The sequence below is a fragment of the Urocitellus parryii genome, chromosome 13 (genome assembly GCF_045843805.1).
Source record: "Urocitellus parryii isolate mUroPar1 chromosome 13, mUroPar1.hap1, whole genome shotgun sequence".
Classification (NCBI taxonomy): Eukaryota; Metazoa; Chordata; class Mammalia; order Rodentia; family Sciuridae; genus Urocitellus; species Urocitellus parryii.
This window is the reverse complement of record NC_135543.1, coordinates 24,442,345-24,462,786: the sequence shown is the minus strand read 5'-3', so window position 1 is coordinate 24,462,786 and position 20,442 is coordinate 24,442,345. Positions and strand designations below refer to the sequence as shown.

The window sequence follows — 20,442 nt, the reverse complement described above, 5'->3', positions numbered from 1 at the left end:
GAGTTACCTGACCATTAGTAAATCTAGAGGTGCATTTCTCTGTAAATCTCTGTTATCTAAGAAGTTTTGTTCATGCATTTCTTATCAAACTTTGCAATTCTAACCCTAAACACAAAAATACAGTAGGAAATAAGTTCCCTCAAGATACAAAAAGATGGACTCACTTCCAATTCAAGACAAGTATTTTCTTGGGTAATAAATCTTGATTTTCAGGCCAAAAATTTAATGTGCATACAAATCATTCAAAAGGATCAAGCTAAAAAGAATATTCTAACTAAGTAGGTCCAAAGCAATGCCCATACTCTGCCATTGCTAACAAGCTTCCTCCTGAATGACATGGATTCTCTGGTCCACAATAGTTACTCAAATGTGGTCCTTGGACAAGAAGCACTGGCAGCACCTGGGAACTTGTGAGGATTGAGCTTCTCCCAGACACCAAACAGAACATAAGAATATCACCTACTGAAATGGCTGACCCTAGAAATCTAAAAGTTTTTTTTCCTTAAAATCCATCTACATTTGGTATTTGTTTTTTAGGGATTGGCTAGCTTCACTAAGCATAATCTGCTCTAGTGCCATCCATTTCCCTGCAAATTCCATGATTTTGTCATTTTTTAGTGCTGCGTAATACAGAGCAACTAAGAATAGAGCAGGGAGGAAGAGCAGGAAGAAAAGATTGACATTAAACAGAGACACGAGATGGGAGGGAAAGAGAGAGAAAAGGGGAATTGCATGGAAATGGAAAGAGACCTTCATTGTTATAAAAAACTACATAAAAGAGGTTGTGAGGGGAATTGGAAGAAAAAACAAGGAGAGAAATGAATTACAGTAGATGGGATAGAAAGAGAAGATGGGGGAAGGGAGATAGTAGAGGATAGGAAAGGTAGCAGAATACAACAGTTACTAGTATGGCATTATGTAAAAATGTGAATGTGTAACCGATGTGATTCTGCAATCTGTATTTGGGGTAAAAATGGGAGTTCATAATTCACTTGAAACTAATGTTTGAAATATGATATGTCAAGAGCTCTGTAAGGTTTTGAACAACCAATAAAAAAAAATCCATCTACAACTCATTCACTTACTTTTTATATTTTGTTGTTATTAAAGATTACTTTTCCATTATCTAAAGCTTAGAGTCTCCAGTTCTGTCTGTCTCCTCACCTATAATCCCATATGAGTCTACAATATGCCAATCAGATGGGACTGGTGATTTTTTACTATAAATCATCCTCCCTCTCGAGAGGTTTTGTTATGGTGGTTATCTGGCCAGCCTCTCTAGTCACTGCGTCTAATTTCTCAATGAAATATGTTCTCACCATTCTCTGAACCAACAACTTATTCCACTATAGGAATTTTTATTTCATTAGAATGTTTACCACATTCTGCTGAATATAAGACATATTTATATGTACGAGGCTAGGGTCTTTTGACCTATTGCTGCTGCTGAACTAAATTATTTGAGGGCAGGAATCTTTATTGCTAATTCTGATATTCCTTGTATTGCTTAACATAGTTCCTTACTCATATAATACTCAATAAAAATCCAAGAAAATAAAATAAAGCACTATTATTGATGAAAACTTAATATAAACACTCATTCATCACAAATTTAAATTATGTTTTTTACTTCTTCAACCATGATTGATTTATTTTTTTTCTTTGGCATCACAGACATGAAAATTAGGCACAGGGCCTTTATTTTCATTTTTCCCCAACTCTAGAAAATTTTAATTTTTAATAACCTTACTTAATACATTTTATCAGAACTTAAATTCTGAACCAATTCCTTTGGCATTTTCATATTGAACAGAGTTGATCAGTTGAGAAAAATGAGTCTTATGATGAAATCTTTTTTTTTTTTTTTAAGAGAGAGAGAGAGAATTTTTTTTTAATATTATCTTTCAGCTTTCAGCGGACACAACATCTTTATTGTATGTGGTGCTGAGGATTGAACCCAGGCCGCACATATGCCAGGCGAGCGTGCTACCGCTTGAGCCACATCCCCAGCCCTTATGATGAAATCTTCATAAAACCATCATAAACCTCTGCATCTATGAATAGAAAAAGACTACAAAACAGCACAGAAATCATTAAATCTGTCATGTTGAAATAAAGTACAGTGGAAAAGATTAACTTTTGGAAACTAAAGTCTCTTCAGGATGCCTAACAATGTGAGAAGTATAAAGAGACTGTCAGGTCTACTTTAAATCATAAAATTTAGGTTAGTCCAAAGTTAGCCAACTAAAAAAAATCTCTCAAGCACAATCCCTTCAAATACAGTAGAATGTATAAAGACCAGACATAATTTAAATAATGAGTTAATACAAAATATCCTCTATTATTCTGAAGATAAATAAAGAACAGAAGTCAATTTCAAGTTACTATTAAAAATGAGCACAGGTCAATAAGCATATAACAAATGGGCAGAATATGAGATCAGAGCTTAAAAGTGATATGGAGTTGGGTTCAGCACCAATGGCTAGAAACAAAAACTAATGTTCTAACCTGTACTTCCCTAAAAGGATTAAAGAAAACAATGACTTTGCTGACATGTAACAAGTGTTCTATTTGAGAGCTGCTAACATTGAGCATCCTACTAGAATACAAAAAGTAACCACATGCTGAAAATCCCTGAAAGTGATATCTATTCATGATTAGTTAATTAGCTCTCTATACTTTAAAGATCATGTCACTGGCAGAGGGTGGGAAAGGAGTTTCTGGTGATGACAGTGGTGGCACACAGTACAATGCCCGGCCCCCACCCCCACCCCCAAGTGCCCCAAATGTCACACCCTAATCCCCAAAAATTATAAATATGTTACCTAACATGGCAAAAGGGACTTTGCAGCTGTGATTCTGTTATAGATCTTGAGAAAAAGGAGATCACCTGGATTATTTGGGTAGGGCAGAAACAATCACAAAGGGTCCTCTAAGTGGCAGAGGAAACAACAGAGGAGGGCAGAGTGATGAGAAATGAGAAGTACTCAGTAACCTGCTGTTGCTGGCTTTGAAAATGGTGGAAGGGATCATAAGCCCAGGAATGAGGAAGCCTCCAACAGCTAGAAGAGATCAAGAAAAAGATTCTCTCCTGGAGCCTTAAGAAAGGAAAGCAGCCCTATTGACCTTTGATTTTAGCCTAGTGAGACCTATGTTAGACTTCTAATCTATAGAATTGTAAGATAACAAATGTATGCTGCTTTAAGCCCATTAATTTGAGGCAATTTCCTATGGCAACAAGAAATGAACACAATGGTAAATTGCTATAAAAAGAATTGTCAGAGCTGGACATATAGGTTAGTGGTAGAATATTTGCCCAGCATGAGCAAGACCCTGATTCAAACCCCAGCACCAAGATAAAGAATTTCCTCAAAACAAATACAGAAAACACCTTTAAAGTGTAACATGATGTTCTGTGAAATACTCAGCAAATATCTTGATTTTGTTTGCATTACTCAGAAAAGCACCTGCTCCCCTGTAAAAACATATCACACAATACCTACCACTAGAAAAAAAAATTAAAAGTAAATAAAATGAACTTTGATCAAAAAGTAGATGAGAAAATAGAAAGATATTTTCAACCAAAGAAGAGGGTGATGAAAATTAAGTTGGAAATTTTGGTATTTCTTACATTTAAAAAGAGACCAACATTGTATTCTACTCATAGGTCAGCCAGAAGGCAGACACCACTATTTCTTTTAAAGCTTATATTTACCTGATGATCCTCTGTGCAGCATACTGATGGAGGGAGCGAAACTGTGCTGACATATTTGCTAGCGCTGCCAAACAATTTGTGTGAAGGTACTTGTCCTGTTAGAACACAGCAAGTTTAAAGCACATGTCACATCTTAAGCAAGATTAACTAGGAGCAAGTGTAAATTCAGTTATTACTTATTTTAGAAAGTTCAGGTGCATAATTCCTTTTCTCTAGTTCCCAAATCCATAAAGTTCAGAGAAGTCAATGTTTTTTCACAACCCATCTAGAAGCAACTAACACAAAATATTATGCCACTTGATGGTGTCCATCATTCCCAGCATGGTGAACACTCAAATAGTTTGCTGTGGAAATATTAATGTTAAATATAGTGTGCTGCTTCAGACCCTAATGATCACACGTAATATAATACATACACTATAATTACCTTCCTAAAATACAATGAATTCTCTATACCAAAACACATCTGGCACCTAGGGTCTCAGATAATAAATATAAACATAGATCTACATTAGCCCTATAGAGAGAGATAAGCAAAAATATTTAAGTAAACTGGACCACTTAGCTATGACTTCTATACATTACTTTCTTTGATAATATATTGCTATAGACTAGAACTGAAATTCACTCATCAGTAGTACATACAGAATCCAGTAAAAATTTTTCTTTTACTCTTTCAAGTATTCTCTCTCTTCTACATTTCTTTCCCATCTGAATTCATATTTTCTCCATCTGAATTAATATTTTCTTCTGTTTACACCTTTTATACTTTGTTGTTGATGCTTTGAAAAAGGCAAATCATGTTATAGTTCAGCAAAGATACATAACTTTGATCTAAATGTGTGGCACTGCTTGTTTTCTATTTCATATAAAATATCTCTGCTAGTGTAGCCATTAAATATTAAGAAACAGACATTATCCAACAATCATGCAATGGAGTGACTATATGCTGATGTGTATTTTCCCACTGAATTTCATGAGAATTTTAGTGCCTCCAAAATTAAGATTATTTTAAATTGTAGTCTTACTTATACTATATGCATAAAAATTAAAGGAAAAAAAAGCTGAGGAATACTTACTCTTGTCCTTGTCATATTGTACTGAATGGTTCTTATTACAACCAGAATCAGGAGACTCCCCAGTGAAATTTCAGTTAAAACCCGTTCTGAATACCAAGTAATATTTTTTAATATCTGTAACAGAGAAGAAAGGTTTAAGTAAAAAATAATGCTTTAAGGAAAAAGGTACTGTTCCATGTCTACAGTTTTTGATAAGCTACAGCTTCACTCAGAAAGGTTAAAACAGTAAATAAAAGTGAATTATGAGATTTTTTCAGTTCTAGCAAGTAAACGGAGCTAATGTGCTTGCTTCTTCCTTCTTAAAATAGAAGAGACAAAATAAATAAATAAATAAGCCCAACCCAGTCTGAAAAACAGAGGAAGAGATCATTAATAGACAAAAAGGAGATATATCTGAAAGAGATATGGCATATAAGATAAAAGTGACAGAAAAAAGTGACTTGAAAATAAGAAAAGATAGATGCCTTTTGAAAAGTAGAGCTTTCCCAATAGAGTTCAGAAAACCTCTGCAGGTATGTTTAGGAGAGAGGCCAGGAGCACAGCGAACCTGACCTTCAGGAAGGATGTGCAGCCATCAGCTGTGGCTGTGTGAAGCAGGCAGCTGGAGAGCAACTCCAGGCCTCAGGGAGAAAGAACTGTTCCTAAATTAAGCTGAGGTGTTTCCACAGTAGATCTGTACCATGGGTGTCAAGGAAGAAAGGAATTACACACACAAAAACTGGGCATGAGAGGATTCCCCCAGCAAATTGTATGCAGAAGCATATCTGCACTGTAACTCTTGACTGGGGTCAAAGTAACTGTAACTTACCACTTCGTGAATGGACCTATTGAAGCCATCATCTTCTGTAAGGATCAATAATATTATAAGGGCCATATATACATGGTGTGAATTTCTTTCTTCAACATGATACAGAATCTCAAGAATTGGTAAAACCTAGGGAATAAAAACCATAATGTACTATTCCAATACCTTACTCAACTGTTTTAAACCCTTTACACTTTTGTTTTGTACTTTTTACTTTAATCTCATAGTTATATTTGAATTTAAAGGAAAAAAAAACATGCAAACCCACTCCTGACTACATGCACTTCCCATAAGCATAGCTAAGAAACCAAGAAAGGAAATCATCACTAACTCTAGGAAGGTCTGTGAAAGTCTATCCAACCTAGAGACTGAATTTTCAGAGAACATTTAGGGTCAGGGGCTGAAATGTTTAAGAAATCACATCACCTTGCCCCAGCCAAGAAAGGGGAGAAAAGCCAGATGCCCAGAAATTCAAGAATGTTTTCATGCATATGCTAAGTGAAACTAAGCATATACATGTACTACAGTATGTATTTCAATGTTAATAAATTAAACACACTACTATAGCCCAAGGTACATTTTTGTCATGTATATTGAGGTTTTACTCTTCAGAGTATTTGTCCAGCATTTCATTTTATAATCCTGTTTCCATACAGACAAATTTAGTCTATTTCAAATCATTACTTTGACACCTTCAATTTGTTCATTCTCTACTAATTAAGTAGATTACTAAATGTATCAATTAAATATGAGCTAATTAGCTGCAAGTTACTCCTTATATGAAACTACCATGAATACTCTCCAGTGGATGCAAGAAAACAAGCAAAAACTCTTATATTGTAAATCAGACAATAACCTGTAATGAGTTCACTGTACAAAGTTCCCACAGTGGTATGCAAAGCCATAAAAATAGATACATTTGGGAAGGTACATCTATGGTAGTTGTATATTACTCTTTTACAAGTTACAGCTGAAACTTTCTCTTATTTCTCTAAATTGTAAAGTGCAGATGCATGAACATCACTAAATTCAAGAACTAAATGCACCACAATAGTCATTGCTCTTTTTACTTTGTACATCCCAGGCATCTTTCTCTTTAGAGGTCCTTCTGATGTCAAATATGATATATTGTACTCACATTTCACATTACCTAGTTAGCACAGTTAGATTCTATACAGTCATTTAACTCAGCATTTGTTATTTCTGATTCTGCAATTTTCAACAGATTTTTTTGTGCCATGTCATTCTTGTTCTGGCTAAGCCTTAAGAAACACATTCATCACTACAGTATGAATGTACTACAGGTATTACATACTGTACTACCTAACACACTCTTAAAACCCTGTACTTTACTGAACAAGACAGACAAGTAAATGGTATATTCAAACATATGAGCAATAATGCAGGAATATGTAATGGGTCCAAAATGAGTATGTTGGAATAGTGCTTGAATTTTTTCTTTTAAACATTTTTTATTGAGCTATAATTTACATATCATACAATCAATCCATCCATTTAAAGGGCAAAAGTCAATGATTTTTAGGATATTCATAAAAATGAGTAACCATCACAATTTTAGAACGTTTTTATCTCAAAAAGAAATCCCAGGCTCTTTAGCTATCACCCCAACCATCCCTCTTTTCCTACCCTGCCCACTCAAAGAAACTACTTTCAATCTCCATAAATTTTCCTGTTCCGGGGTTTCTTTTTTTTTTAATTAATTTTTTAATTTACATATGACAGCGGAATGCATTACAATTCTTATTACACATGTAGAGAACAATTTTTCATATCTCTGGTTGTATACAAAGCATATTCACACCAATTTGTGTCTTTATACATATACTTTGGTTAATAATGTCCATCATATTCCAACATCATCTCTAACCCTATACACCCCCTTCCCCTCCCACCCCTCTGCACTATCTAGAGTTCATCTATTCCTCTCACACTCCCCCTCCCTACCCCACCATGAATCAGCCTCCTTATATCAGAGAAAACATTCGGCATTTGGTTTTTGAGACTGGCTAACTTCTCTTAGCATTATCTTCTTTCTGGGGTTTCTAATGAAGGGAATCTCATAAGATGTAGACTTTGGTGACTGCCTCCCTTCACTGAGCATGTTTCCACATAGTAGCATCCATCAGGATCTCATTCCTTTTTATGTCAAATATTATTCTACTGTACACACTTAATTTGTTGATGGACTTCTTGATTGTTTCTACTTTAGGACTATATTTCTACTCTACTTTAGGAATGCTGCTGCTATGAACATTTATTGAAAAGGTTTTTCTATAGACAGGTTTTCATTTATTTTGAATATGTACTACCATTTACAGTGAATTGTTGGGTGATATGATAACTGTTTCAAGATCTGTCAGACTTCTCCATAGCAGCTGCATGATTCCATGTACTAACAATGTATAAAAGAGCACATATCTACACATCCTTGCCAACACTTAATATTATTTAACTTTTTTTACTGTAGCCTTCAAGTGGATAAAGTGGTATCTCACTGTAATTTTCATTTCCATTTACCTAATCACTAGTGATGTCAAGTACTGTTTTTATATGCTGATTATTAGCCATTTGTATGTCTTCCTTGTAGAATGTTTATGCAAATCTTTTAAATTGGGCTGTTTTTATTATTGAGTTGTCAAGTTCTTTATATATTCAGACCCATGATTTGCATTCATTAATCTTGTTCTCACATCTGTGGACTCTTTTCACTTTCTTGATGGTATACTTCGAAGCACACAAATTTTTATATTGATGGAGTCCAGTTTATCTGTTTTTTCCTTTTGCTTTTCATGCGTTTGTTGTTATACCTAAGAATCATTTGTCAAATCCAAAGTCATAAAGTCTAACTCCCATGCTTTTGATGCGTTTTGAGTGAATATGGACATAGTTTGAAGGCTCAACTCCATTCTCTCACAAGAGGCTCTCCAGCTGTCTCAACACCACTGGTTCAAAAAAGACTATTATCCCTTCCACACTAGTCTTGATTCCGACTAAAAATAAGCAGACCATCAAAATAAGGGTTTATTTCTGAACTTTCAAATCACTTCCATTCATCTATTATGTCTATCCTGTGGCAGTAAAGTCCTGATTACTGGTACTTTGTACATTTTGAAACAGTAAGGAAGTGTGAATGCTCCACCTTCATTCTTTTTTAGAAATGTTTAGGCTGTTCCAGGTTCACTGTAATTCCATATGAATTTCAGAATTGCCTTATGAATTTCCATAAATAAGTTGGCTGAGTTTCTAGAAGGTATTGTGTTGAATCCGTAAGTCAGTTCAGGGACAACTGTCATCTTCACAAAGTTAAGTATTATGATCCATAAATATGGGATTTTTCCCATTTCTTTCAATAATATTTTCACAGTATAAATTTTGTACTTCCTTGGTTAAATTTATTCCTAAGTATTTTACTCTTTTTGATGCGACTGTGAATAGAACTATTTTCTTAATTTGATTTTTGGATTCTCCATTGTTAAGGAATAAAATTACAGTGGTTTCTACATATTGATTTCGTATCCTAATCCTATATCTTACAACCTTGCCAAACCCTTCTAATAGTTTTAACAGGTTTTTTTTCCTGAGGATATATTAAGGTACTCTACACATAAGATACTGACACCTGCAAATACAAATGTTTTACTCCGTACTTTCCCATTTAGATGACTTTAAGCCAGGCATGGTGGTACACACCTGTAATCCTAGTGACTCAGGAGGCTGAGGCAGGAGTATCACAAGTTTAAAGGCAGCCTCGGCAACTTAGCAAGACCCTGTCCCAAAATAAAAAATAAAAATGGGCTGGGGATGTGGCTCACAGGTTGAGCAACCCTGAGTAAAATCCCAGGTACCAAAAAAAAAAAAAAAAAAAAGCCAAAAGTTGGCATCTTTATCTTTGATCACAGGACCAAAGTATTCTTTCATCATTTAGTATAGTGTTAACTCTGGGGCTTAGTGACGCCCTTTATCAGACTGAGTAAGTTCCCTTCCTGGTTTGTTTTTTTTATCATAAAGGAGTTTTTATCATGAAAGGGTAATAATTTTGACAAATGCTTTTTTCTGCATTTATTTAAATGATCATGTGATTTTTAATTTTTACTCTGTTGACATGACATTAACTGATTTTCAGATGTTGAACAAAGCTTATATTCCTGGGATAAATCCCATCGGATATGATATATAATTACTTTTAGAACAGCACTTTAAATCTGAAAGAATTATTGAAACTGAGATCTGAAGAGTTATGGGAGTTGAGCAAAAGGGCAAACAGACTTCTGTGGGAAGAAGTATTCAAGAGAGAAAACCATGTCTAAACTTAGGAAATAGATCACATAGAGAGAAATTCAATTAATTGAGTATAAATAGAAAAGAACACAAGAACAATAATGCAGAAAAGAAAAACCCAAAAAAGGGATCTGTGACAAAATTAATGTAGTCTTTTGGCTACATTAAAGAATCCGAGTTTTAACTGAGGAAACTATGAAGACATGAATCATAAGACTTTTCAGCTAGGAAGGGACATGATTATATCTGACATTAGTAAATTCACTTTGACTAACGGGTTGAGAATGTTAAAGACTGGCAAGACAGAAAGCAGGAAAGCCAGTTAAAGATATTGAAGTAATTGAAGAGATAAGCAGCTTAAACCACAGGAGTGGCAATGAAGAAAAAAAATTAATAGATTCCAATAGTATTAAGGTTGGGAAATCAAAAGGACTTCTTTGAATGTGGAGGGGAAAAAAAACAGAAGGGTCAAAGCATCTATCTTTCACAAACTATATGGATGGCTCATCAATGTGATAAAGAACACAGGAGTAAGAGAAGGAAGAACAGGTCCTGGGGAGATAATGAGCGCAACTTTCACATGTTTGGGACAAGGTATCTATGATGAAGCCACTAGGGAATGTCTGGGCAAGTGGGAACACAGATTTAAGACATAGGCAATGAGGAATGTAAATACAGAACTCAAAAACTGTGCTCATATAGGGGCTGGGGCTGTAGCTCAGTGGTAGAGCCCTTGCTTAGCATGTGTGAAGCTTGGGTTTGATCGTCAGCACACATAAATATAAACAAACAAAATAAAGGTATAAAAAATACAATAACATCATTAAAAAACACATATAAATGACAACACAATGGAATTCACTAGATGTTTGAGGGAGAAGAGAAAAGAAGGGGGAAAAAATTAGGAGAAAACTCTTCTGCAGGGCACATTTGAGAGCTAAGAAAAGAATAACACATAAAACAGAAAAGCAAAAGGCACAGAGGTAGAATACCAGCAAAGAACAAGGGTCGGAAAGATAAGAGTGTGTGTAGGTGGATAGACAGCATGTTTCTACTCCCCAGAATTCACAGGTTGAAACTCTAACCCCAATAGGATGGTATTAAGAGGTGAAGTCTTGGGAGGTGATTAGGTAAGAAGGTGGAACTCTCATGATAGGACACAGCTTGCTTCCTCTCCCTCTAAGCCCTTCACCATATAAGAACACAAGCAAGTATACAGTCATATACACACCAAGAAGCAGGCCCTTACCAGACAGGGAGTTGACAGCACTTTTATCTTAGAATTTTCAACCTATAAAATTATGAGAAGTAAATTTCTCTTGTTTAAGCATCTACTCTGCAATATTTCTGTGACAGCAGCCAGAATGGATTAACATATGGAGGTTGGGTATCTTAAGAATAGAGGTGAACACTGTCAAATGTAGCAGAATGCTCAAATAAAGGAGTGATGAAACATGCCCACTGGGTTTAGCAACAAGCAGCTACTGACAACAGAGCCGTGGGAACAGAAGCGGATCATAACAAACTGAAAAGGGAACACTAAGTAAAGAAGTTAAGGCAAAAAACATGTCCCAAGGCTTTCAAGAAACACAGTCATTTTTTTTTAGATGATTATCAAAATAATTTTATTTTTTTATTTTTTTTAATTGTTGGTTGTTCAAAACATTACATAGTTCTTGATATATCATATTTCACACTTTGATTCAAGTGGGTTATGAACTCCCATTTTTACCCCGTATACAGATTGTGATTAAAAAAAAAAAAAAAGAAACACAGTCATAAAAAGAGCTAAACATGCTGGGTATGGTGGTGCACACCTGCAATTCCAGTGGCTCGGGAGGCTGAGGCAGGAAGATGGCAAGTACAAAGCCAGCCTCAGCAAAAGCGTGGTGCTAAGCAACTCACTGAGACTCTATCATAAATAAAATACAAAAAATAGGGCTGGGGATGTGGCTCAGTGGTGAAGTGCCCCCTAAGTTTTATCCCAAGTACCAAAAGAAAAACAAAAACAAACAAACCAAAAACAAAAGAAAAAACAGGGAGATTTTAGGTTTAACCTTGGGAACTATCTGTGGCTCTCCCTGGCAAGAGATTGCCCAAGGCACATGACCTTTATTTTTACTGTGCTAGGAAGATCTCTTAGGGTTGCTCTAGAGATGGGCATAACCCGTTGGGAACTGGACAGCCCACCTTTAACCTTTTTTGGAGAAGAACATTCTATGGAAGGCCTTTGATGTTCCCCAATATAAATTAAGCAGGTGTGAGAACCATTTTGCCTTTTAATATAGAAGCTGGATTCATATGATCGACTTGCCTGTCCTGCCCACGCTTTTTCAAATTTATTTCTGTGTCCTGTGGTTTTTTCATTGTTCCATTTTTCTTAGCTTTTATTTCTCAGCCAGCCCATTTTACTGAGGGGAACCCCATTTCCATCGCCTGTGCAGGGTGCAGGCTAGACTAAACAAATAGGATATCTGACCTTTTTTATTTTTATGTACAAATCACACTCAGAAGCTGGTTCAAGAAGTTAAGACAAGAGGATTGCAAGTTCAAAGTCAGCCTCAAGAAACATAGTCATGAAAAGGACATATTTTTTGCCTTAACAATTTAGCAAGATCAAGTCTCAAAATAAAAAATAAAAAAGATTTTTAAAAAGGCCAGGGATGAGTCCCAGTAGTTAAGCAACTCCGGGTTCAATTCCCAGTACAAAATAAATAAGTAAATAAATAAATCTGTGGGAGACCACCTCACCCGTGACTGAGTTAACTCCCAAGCTGGGCAATGTGGTGTCAAGCACCCATGCTGCTAAACTGCCCCGCTCTTCTAGGTTCAAGTGACTGTGTCTTTGTGCCCGGGCAGGTCTTCCTACAGCCCCATGGGTGGAGATATGCTCACCTGTTCCTTTGTAATATAACCCCTTGCCCTGTTTAGGATAGAATCTTCCATGGAAGTGCCTTGTGTGTGTCCTCTTCTCTTACTGTGCCCTTGGGTGTGGCCTACCTAGATGTCAGTCAACCTGCTGACAGTGGATATCATGAAGATGACTCAGCCCCTTGAAACCTGACCCTTTGCCTCATTTGAATAGCTTCTCCTCAATAAAAGGGGTCAGCACATGCTCTCTTTCTCCTCCTGTGGACCCTTAAGGTCAGAGGAGCCCTCAGAGCAACCTCAAAGAAAAAGGTATTTGTGTCTTTTGTGTGGTTATTTTATGCAGCCCAGTTAGCCCAGTTTACCCGAGTGTTTTAGTTGCCAATGAAACCCGGCAAAAATCATACTCAGAAGATAAAAAACAGCTATCCAGAGGAAGATATAAAAATCCTTATGTAACTTGTTTTGATAATTCATGACACATAGACTTCATGTCACCAGTAAATACCAATCTCATTTTCTATGTGTCTCTTCAGTAAAGTTTTAAGCTTGTAAGCTATAAATATGACATGACTTCCATATGTACAGTATATATGCAGGTTCAAGGCCTGATCCAAGAACATAAGACTGGTGGAGGCTTAAGGGAAATGTCCACAAAATCTCTACCTGACTGATGAACTAAACAGAAATTTAAATGGTAACTAACTCATAATCACCTAATTAAAGAAGTTACAAATAATGCAATGTTCCAGTGAGTATATCTTATTTGTCCAGAATCCCTTTTAAGAAATCCTCTTATACATTGAAGAAAGATATGAAAGAAAAACTCAAGAGAATGGAAAGACCTCCCATGTTCAGGGAGAGGCAGAATTAATATTGTTAAAGTGTTCTTACTACCAAAAGCAATATACAGATTCAATGCAATACCCATTAAAATACCAATGACATTCTTCACATAACTAGAAAAAAAATCCTAAAATTCATTTGGCAGAATAAAAGACCCAGAATACAAAGCAATTTTAAACCAAAAAAAGCAATACCAGAGTCATCACAATACCTGACTTTCAATTATACTACAGAGTTATAGTAACAAAAATTGCATGGTACTGGCACAAAAACAGACATATAGATGGTACAGAATATAAGACACAGAGACAAACACACACATCTACAGTCATTTGATCCTTGACAAATGGTGTTAAGAAAACTGATTATCCATATGTAGAAGAATGATATTAGACCCTTATCTCTCAACATGCACAAAAACCAACCCAAAATGGATCAAACACTTAGGAATTAGAACAGAAACAATCAACCCCTAGAAGAAAAGATAGGATCAACACTCCAATGTATAGGCACAGACAATGACTTTCTCAATATGACCCCTAAAGCTAAAGAAATCATGCCAAGAGTTAATAAACAGGACAACATTAAATTTAAAAGCTTCTGAACAATTACAGTAGAGGGGGTAGAGAGAGAAGAGGGGAGGGGAGGGGAGGGGGGATAGTAGAGGATAGGAAAGGCAGCAGAATACATCAGACACTAGTATGGCAATATGTAAATCAATGGAAGTGTAACTGATGTGATTCTGCAATCTGTATACGGGGTAAAAATGGGAGTTCATAACCCACTTGAATCAAAGTGTGAAATATGATATATCAAGAACTATGTAATGTTTTGAAAAACCAACAATAAAAATAAAAATAAATTTAAAAAATCCACACAGATGGACATGAAAGAAAAATAAATAAAAGCTTCTGAACAGTAAAAGAAAAAATTAGGAATGTGAAGAAAGAATCTACAGAATAGAATGGGGAAATACCTTTGCTAGCTGTTCTTCTGACATGGGATTAATATACAGAATATATAAATACAAGAAAACAAATAACCCAAATACTAAATGGGTAAATAAACTAAGCAGGCACTTCTCAAAAGAAGAAATACAAATGAACAATAAATACATGAAAAAGTGTTCAATATCATTAGCAATCAGGGAAATGCAAATCAAAACTACAATGAGATTTCATTTCACATCAGTCAGAATGGCAGTCGTCAAGAATACAAACAATAATAAATGCTGGAGAGGATGTGGGGAAAAAAAAGAAACACTTCTATACTGTTGGTGGAAATGTAAATTAGTACAACCACAATGGAACTCAGTATGCAGGTTTCTCAAAAGACTAGGCATGGAACCACCATATAATCCAGCTATACCACTCTTTGGTATTTACCCCAAATAATTAATGTCATCAAACTATAGAAATATATGCATATCCATGTTTATAGCAGCATGATACATAACAGCCAAACTATGGAACCAGCCTAGGTATCCATCAACAGATGAATGGATGAAGAAACTGTTTTAGATATACACGGTGGAGTATTATTTATTCAGCTATAAAGAAAAATAAAATTATGTCATTTGCAGGAAAATGGATAGAACTTAAGACCATTATGTTATATTATGTGAAATAAGCCAAAGTCAAGGGTCCTATATTTTCTCTCATATGAGGAAGTTAGGTAAAAGAAAAAAAAAGGTGGGGGGGTCGGGGGGGGGGGTGTCTCATGAAAACTAAAGGGAGATCAGCAGAGGAAGAAGACCAGAGGATGGAAAGAGGGGAGAAAGGGGGAACAATACTGGGAAATTTATTGTTATATGCATATGTAACAACAAATCCCACCAATATGCACTACTATAATACACCAATAAAAAAATGTGGAAAGAGAAAGAAAGAACAAACAAAATCCTTTTGTTAAAGGTTAAGAAGGCTAATTATTAAGGGGGCTCCATTCCATAGTGATTGGTCAAGGAAGTGAGCACATGGCCCAAAAAAGGAATTCTGGAGCACTTCATGAAATTTTTATGAATAGTAGATGTAAATTTTCTTCCTTCTGGCTTACAAATGATAATATAGACACGTGCTCTGAGCTACACATGGTCCCCTCTCTCTCCATTTCAAAGTGTATGCCTGACAACAAGGCCAAGGCTTTCTTGTTTAAGCATTTACTTTGGAAAGCAGAGGCAAGGGATGGAAATGTTTAGCCCCTAGATCCAGCCATGACTGAAGCTAAAAAGCTTCATGAGTTTTTCATCTGTGCCAAAACATTTCTTTTCACTCAAGGCAGACATAAAGAAGTTTGTTACTTACAACTAATAGAATTGTGACATTTAAGATGTCTAGCTACTTTCGTGGATAAACTACTTTGCTTGTGATGATAAAATCTTTTAAAAAATCACATCAGTATAGGTTTTTTCCTAAAAAGTTTCCCTTCTTTAATTCTATTCTTAACATTTGGGTACTTGGATTCTGCCTGAAACACTATTCATAGATACAAAAAGAAATTTAGAAGTCATTGCATTGTTATTCTAATAAATACTAATTTAAAAATGCATCACAAGAAGTTAGACCAGATTAAGGAGTACTTGAGTTAAAAGAAGTCAAAGAGCTATTAAGTCAAAGCACCAGTACAAAGAGCTCAAGTCAGTCTACACTTGACATTGTAGAGAGAAGGAGTTCCTCCAGCCTCACAAGCACCTGTACACTACAAGGTATTCTGAGAGACACTGTGATATGCCTAACATTGTCTTCTTCTTCTTCTTTTTTTAAATGGACATAATACCTTTATTTTATTTATTTACTTTTTATATGGTGCTGAGGATGGAACCCAGCGCCTCACACATGCTAGGCGGGCATTCTACCGCTGAGCCACAACCCCAGCCTCCTAACATTGTCTTCTTAATATCAGAGTCTAGAGAATTAAATAATGTTAACAATAACAAAATCCTCAGTTCAATAATTTCCAACTGATAACATGTTTTCTAAGAAAGGCAAAAGGACACATGGGGACACAAATTTAAAAATTATCAAAGTAATCTATGAAAGAAAATTAAAAACAAAACTAAAACAAATGCTACTCCAACCCCCTAAAAACCTCAGAACAAAACCCTGCCACCATTCACCGTGTGTCGTCAAGGACAAACTGCTGCCTCATCTTGCATACCCGTATCCTCACCATAGAACTCCCTGCCTCATCTTGCATACCCGTATCCTCACCATAGAACACTGAAACGGTGATGTCCTGGGCTTTCTGGGCTTTCTGCTTAATACATTTCTGTTAGAATGCAACCCGCTTAGACTTGTCTCTGTGCTAATTCATATCCATGAGAAACAAACCTTCTCTTTACAAGTTCATACTCCAGAGAAGTACAATTTTACACCCAATTTTGCTATTTAAACAAAATATGTTTTCCACACGTCACTTGTGAGGAGACAGGTTCTTTCATCACACTTTCTGTTCATAGTGTCACTGTGATGCAGAATATGCTCAGTGAATTCCAAAAGCTCATGTTTCTTCAGTATTTACATAGCACTTTAACACTGAAACAAATGGCCACCAAATTTCTTATCAATCTGTAAAAACTGGGGAAGAGGGGACATTCTGTTGCTATCAGCCAGCTGCAGGCTATTTCAGGAATATTCACATTTTTTATGAATGCATTAATACATTGCCATCTGAATATCAGAGTTTATAGATTAAAGAATGTTAACAACAATAAAATTGGACAAGCACAATAACAGTCCACAGTTATCTGTATATGATAAGACATCAAACATACCTTAGTAAGATGGCTAATGTCTTACACATTAGTTATAATGGAAATCAATGATTGCTTATAGGAGTTTATATCTAGAGATAAATATTGTGGAACCAATTTCACTCACATAATGAAAAAACACTGCTCATTAAAGAGATGTCTAGCTGAGTTCAGTGGTGCAAGTCTGTAATCCCAGCAACTATGGAGGCTGAAGCAGGAGGATTGCAATTTTGAGGTCAGCCTGGACAACTTAATGAAATCCTGTTTCAAAATAAAAATGTTTTAAAAAGGACCAAGGGATGTGGCTCAATGGTAAAGTATCTTGAGTTGGGAGACGTTCAGTAAGGTACCTTAAAATAACTAACTATAACAGGCCAGGAACTGTGTTCAGACAGAGCTAGAGTCCAAGCCTTCATGAGGATAGGACACTATCACCTTTCCTTTCAGCCATTCTCCTCAGGAAGATGCTGCAACTGTGACCAATTACACTAATATGGTGGGCAGGCAGCTAGCAGCTGGAAGGGACCAAGAAGAAATAAAAATCTTGAGAATTGCAGAGGGTGCTTCTTAGAAGACTTTAATCAGGCTGAATCCTGAGCAATGAGTGTCTGCTAAAGGCCCCAAGAACTGGGAAGCCTGGCACCAGCTGAGGATGCTGCTGTGCTCAGCTCTGTGAGGCCACTGCTATGAGAGGAGTCTCACACACCGAAGCAATGCAGGTCTTTGCCTGTGCCTAGTGACATTTTCCCTATCAACTTGTTAACCATCAATCTGTGTGGCAACCAGGCAAATATACTTACCCTCTTGGGAAAAGAAATTATTCTTCAAAGTATTATAAAATACACAAAATTTGGGAGGTTTAGCATGATACTTACAAGATTTTCCATATCTGTGCGAGCCAGCATGTATGTTCTGACATTACTATTCTGATGGAGCAGTGTGTACAAGAGGAGCGTTGCTTGATCAGATGTTTGCTGTTCACATAGGGCTGTGTACAAACTGTTAAAGTTAATCTGGAAGGCATGTGGAATTGATGAGGGGAAAGGGCTGCTATCTAGAATACAAAAAACAAGCAGATTTTTAAAAAACAGTGCATGAGTATTTTCTGGACCATGTTTTTTGTACAAACAATAAAAGCACTGTGAAAAAAATGCATACAAATCAATTTCTCTTAGCTTTAAGTAAAATCCCTACATTTCAGAGCCAAAATTTCAAATTATATTTTAAACATTACTAAAATAAGTTACATAGTTTGACTCTGTTACTTTGTTACCAAAAATAGAGCTGAACTAAATCAGCTAAGAACATGCATTTAAACAGTGCCATGAGGCAAAAGGTCCTTCCATAAATACCATTTAACCAAGATACTGAGATCCCTTGACGTCAAAACAAAAGCATCAATACTAAATAAAAATATCTAAAAAACAAATAATACAGCTTCTATATAAAAAGGAAATCTTCTTATAAGATAGGGTTTACAAAAAACCTGCCTTGAAGCTAAGTGCATTTACTGCAAACAAATAAATCATGGCTGAAGTATTCACTAATGTTATAACCCATTTTTAAATATGGATAGAAAAACAACATATAATTTAGCAAGTTTTAAAATAATACCCAAATCAAAACACATTCAACATTAGTTTCTCTAATGTACAGAACATACCAAGCCCAAGACAACTACTAGAAAATTTCTATAACATTTTGTTTAAAAGAGAACAAAGCTAATTGACCATAACTGCTAAGAAATTTCTTCTTCTTTTTTAAAGAATGGTCACTGGAATGATAAAAAGCATAAATCATAGTCTACTCTGGGAAAATTCTTCATATTCTAAAACAGACATGGTCCTTTTTCTATAGTTCACAGGATTTGTGTAGAAACTGAAGGAAGGTTAGATTTAGGAGATAAAGATAGGTTCAACAGAAAGTCATAATCTCCTGAGATAAAACAAGGGAATGTGACACTACAAAGAGCTGACACTTTCATGTGTGCTGAAAATAAGCACCAAAAATCTCTTAAAAACATGAAAGCAGGGGCTAGGGTTGTGGTAGAGCTCTCACCTAGCACATGCGAGGCGCTGGGTTTGATCTTCAGCACCATGTAAAAAAAAAAGTAAAGATACTGTGTCCAACTACAATTACACACACACACACACACACACACACACACACACACAGAGTAAAGTTGCCACCAATAAAGCAAAACATTTACCATTCCTGAAAGCCATGCTCTTGTGGAAAAGAGTTATGTCTGAACACCAAAAACCCTGGTGGCCCTGTACCTCTGATTCGCCTTCCTACACTTTGTGTTTGTGAGAGGAAGGCATCTATAAATGCCTTCACTTCTACTACATGGTGCCCTGGCTTTTCCACATTTGAAATAATAGATTATTTTTTCAATCTTAACACTATCATTTTGACACTTATAAAAATAATGCATTTGTGTGACTGAATTCTTGCAAAGGATGGCAAAAAGAAGTTTGTCTTCTACTGTAAGTATGCAAATATTACAGAAGACTCACTGGAAAAGACTCTGGACACTCTGAACCTCTTTAAAGTGGAAGCAGAGCAGCGTGTTCACTGAGCTGTAGCACAGCTGACGGTACTGAGTGCCTCCACAGCGTCAGCAGCAAGGGCTACCACCCAACACACAGCCGGCTTTCTGCCTGCTAGCCCCTGCTAGCCCCTACTCAACGTGAACAACAGCCATGTCTTTATCTGACCAGCTGGACAAAGGATGAAATGGAGACTTGGAGAGAATAAGTAGCTTTTCTCGGGTCAGCCTTGAGTAAAAACCAGATGAACCTCATAATTACATCGGTTCCTATAACAACAGGAATAATGTGGTAAGTCTGTGCTATGGTAAAACCCCAGTTAATTCTTACAAAAATCATGTGAAGTAGAGATAATAACCCCTGCTTTACAATTAAGGGCAATGGTATTGAAATAAAAAAGAAAAAAAAACCCATAAAGCCAATTTTTTTAATCTCTGTACTACATGGTCTCCCAAAAAATGACTATCTCAAGCAAAGTTCAAACCAAAATGCTTACTAATATTTGGCCAGAGCAGCCACAGTAACAG

The 20,442-nt window shown here is 36.0% G+C and overlaps 1 protein-coding gene across 5 annotated transcripts in view; it reads right to left on the bottom strand.

The window, feature by feature from the left end:
* Dym (dymeclin) overlaps nt 1-20,442 on the bottom strand; it is a 356,427-nt gene that overhangs the window by 193,330 nt on the left and 142,655 nt on the right. For all 5 annotated transcript variants that reach the window (XM_026393752.2, XM_026393749.2, XM_026393748.2 and 2 more), the window contains 4 exons: nt 18,239-18,417; nt 5,603-5,728; nt 4,795-4,908; nt 3,716-3,810 (listed from right to left, as the gene is read on the bottom strand). In XM_026393752.2, the coding sequence (XP_026249537.2) occupies nt 3,716-3,810; nt 4,795-4,908; nt 5,603-5,728; nt 18,239-18,417 (514 nt within the window). The remainder of the gene's footprint in view (nt 1-3,715; nt 3,811-4,794; nt 4,909-5,602; nt 5,729-18,238; nt 18,418-20,442) is intronic.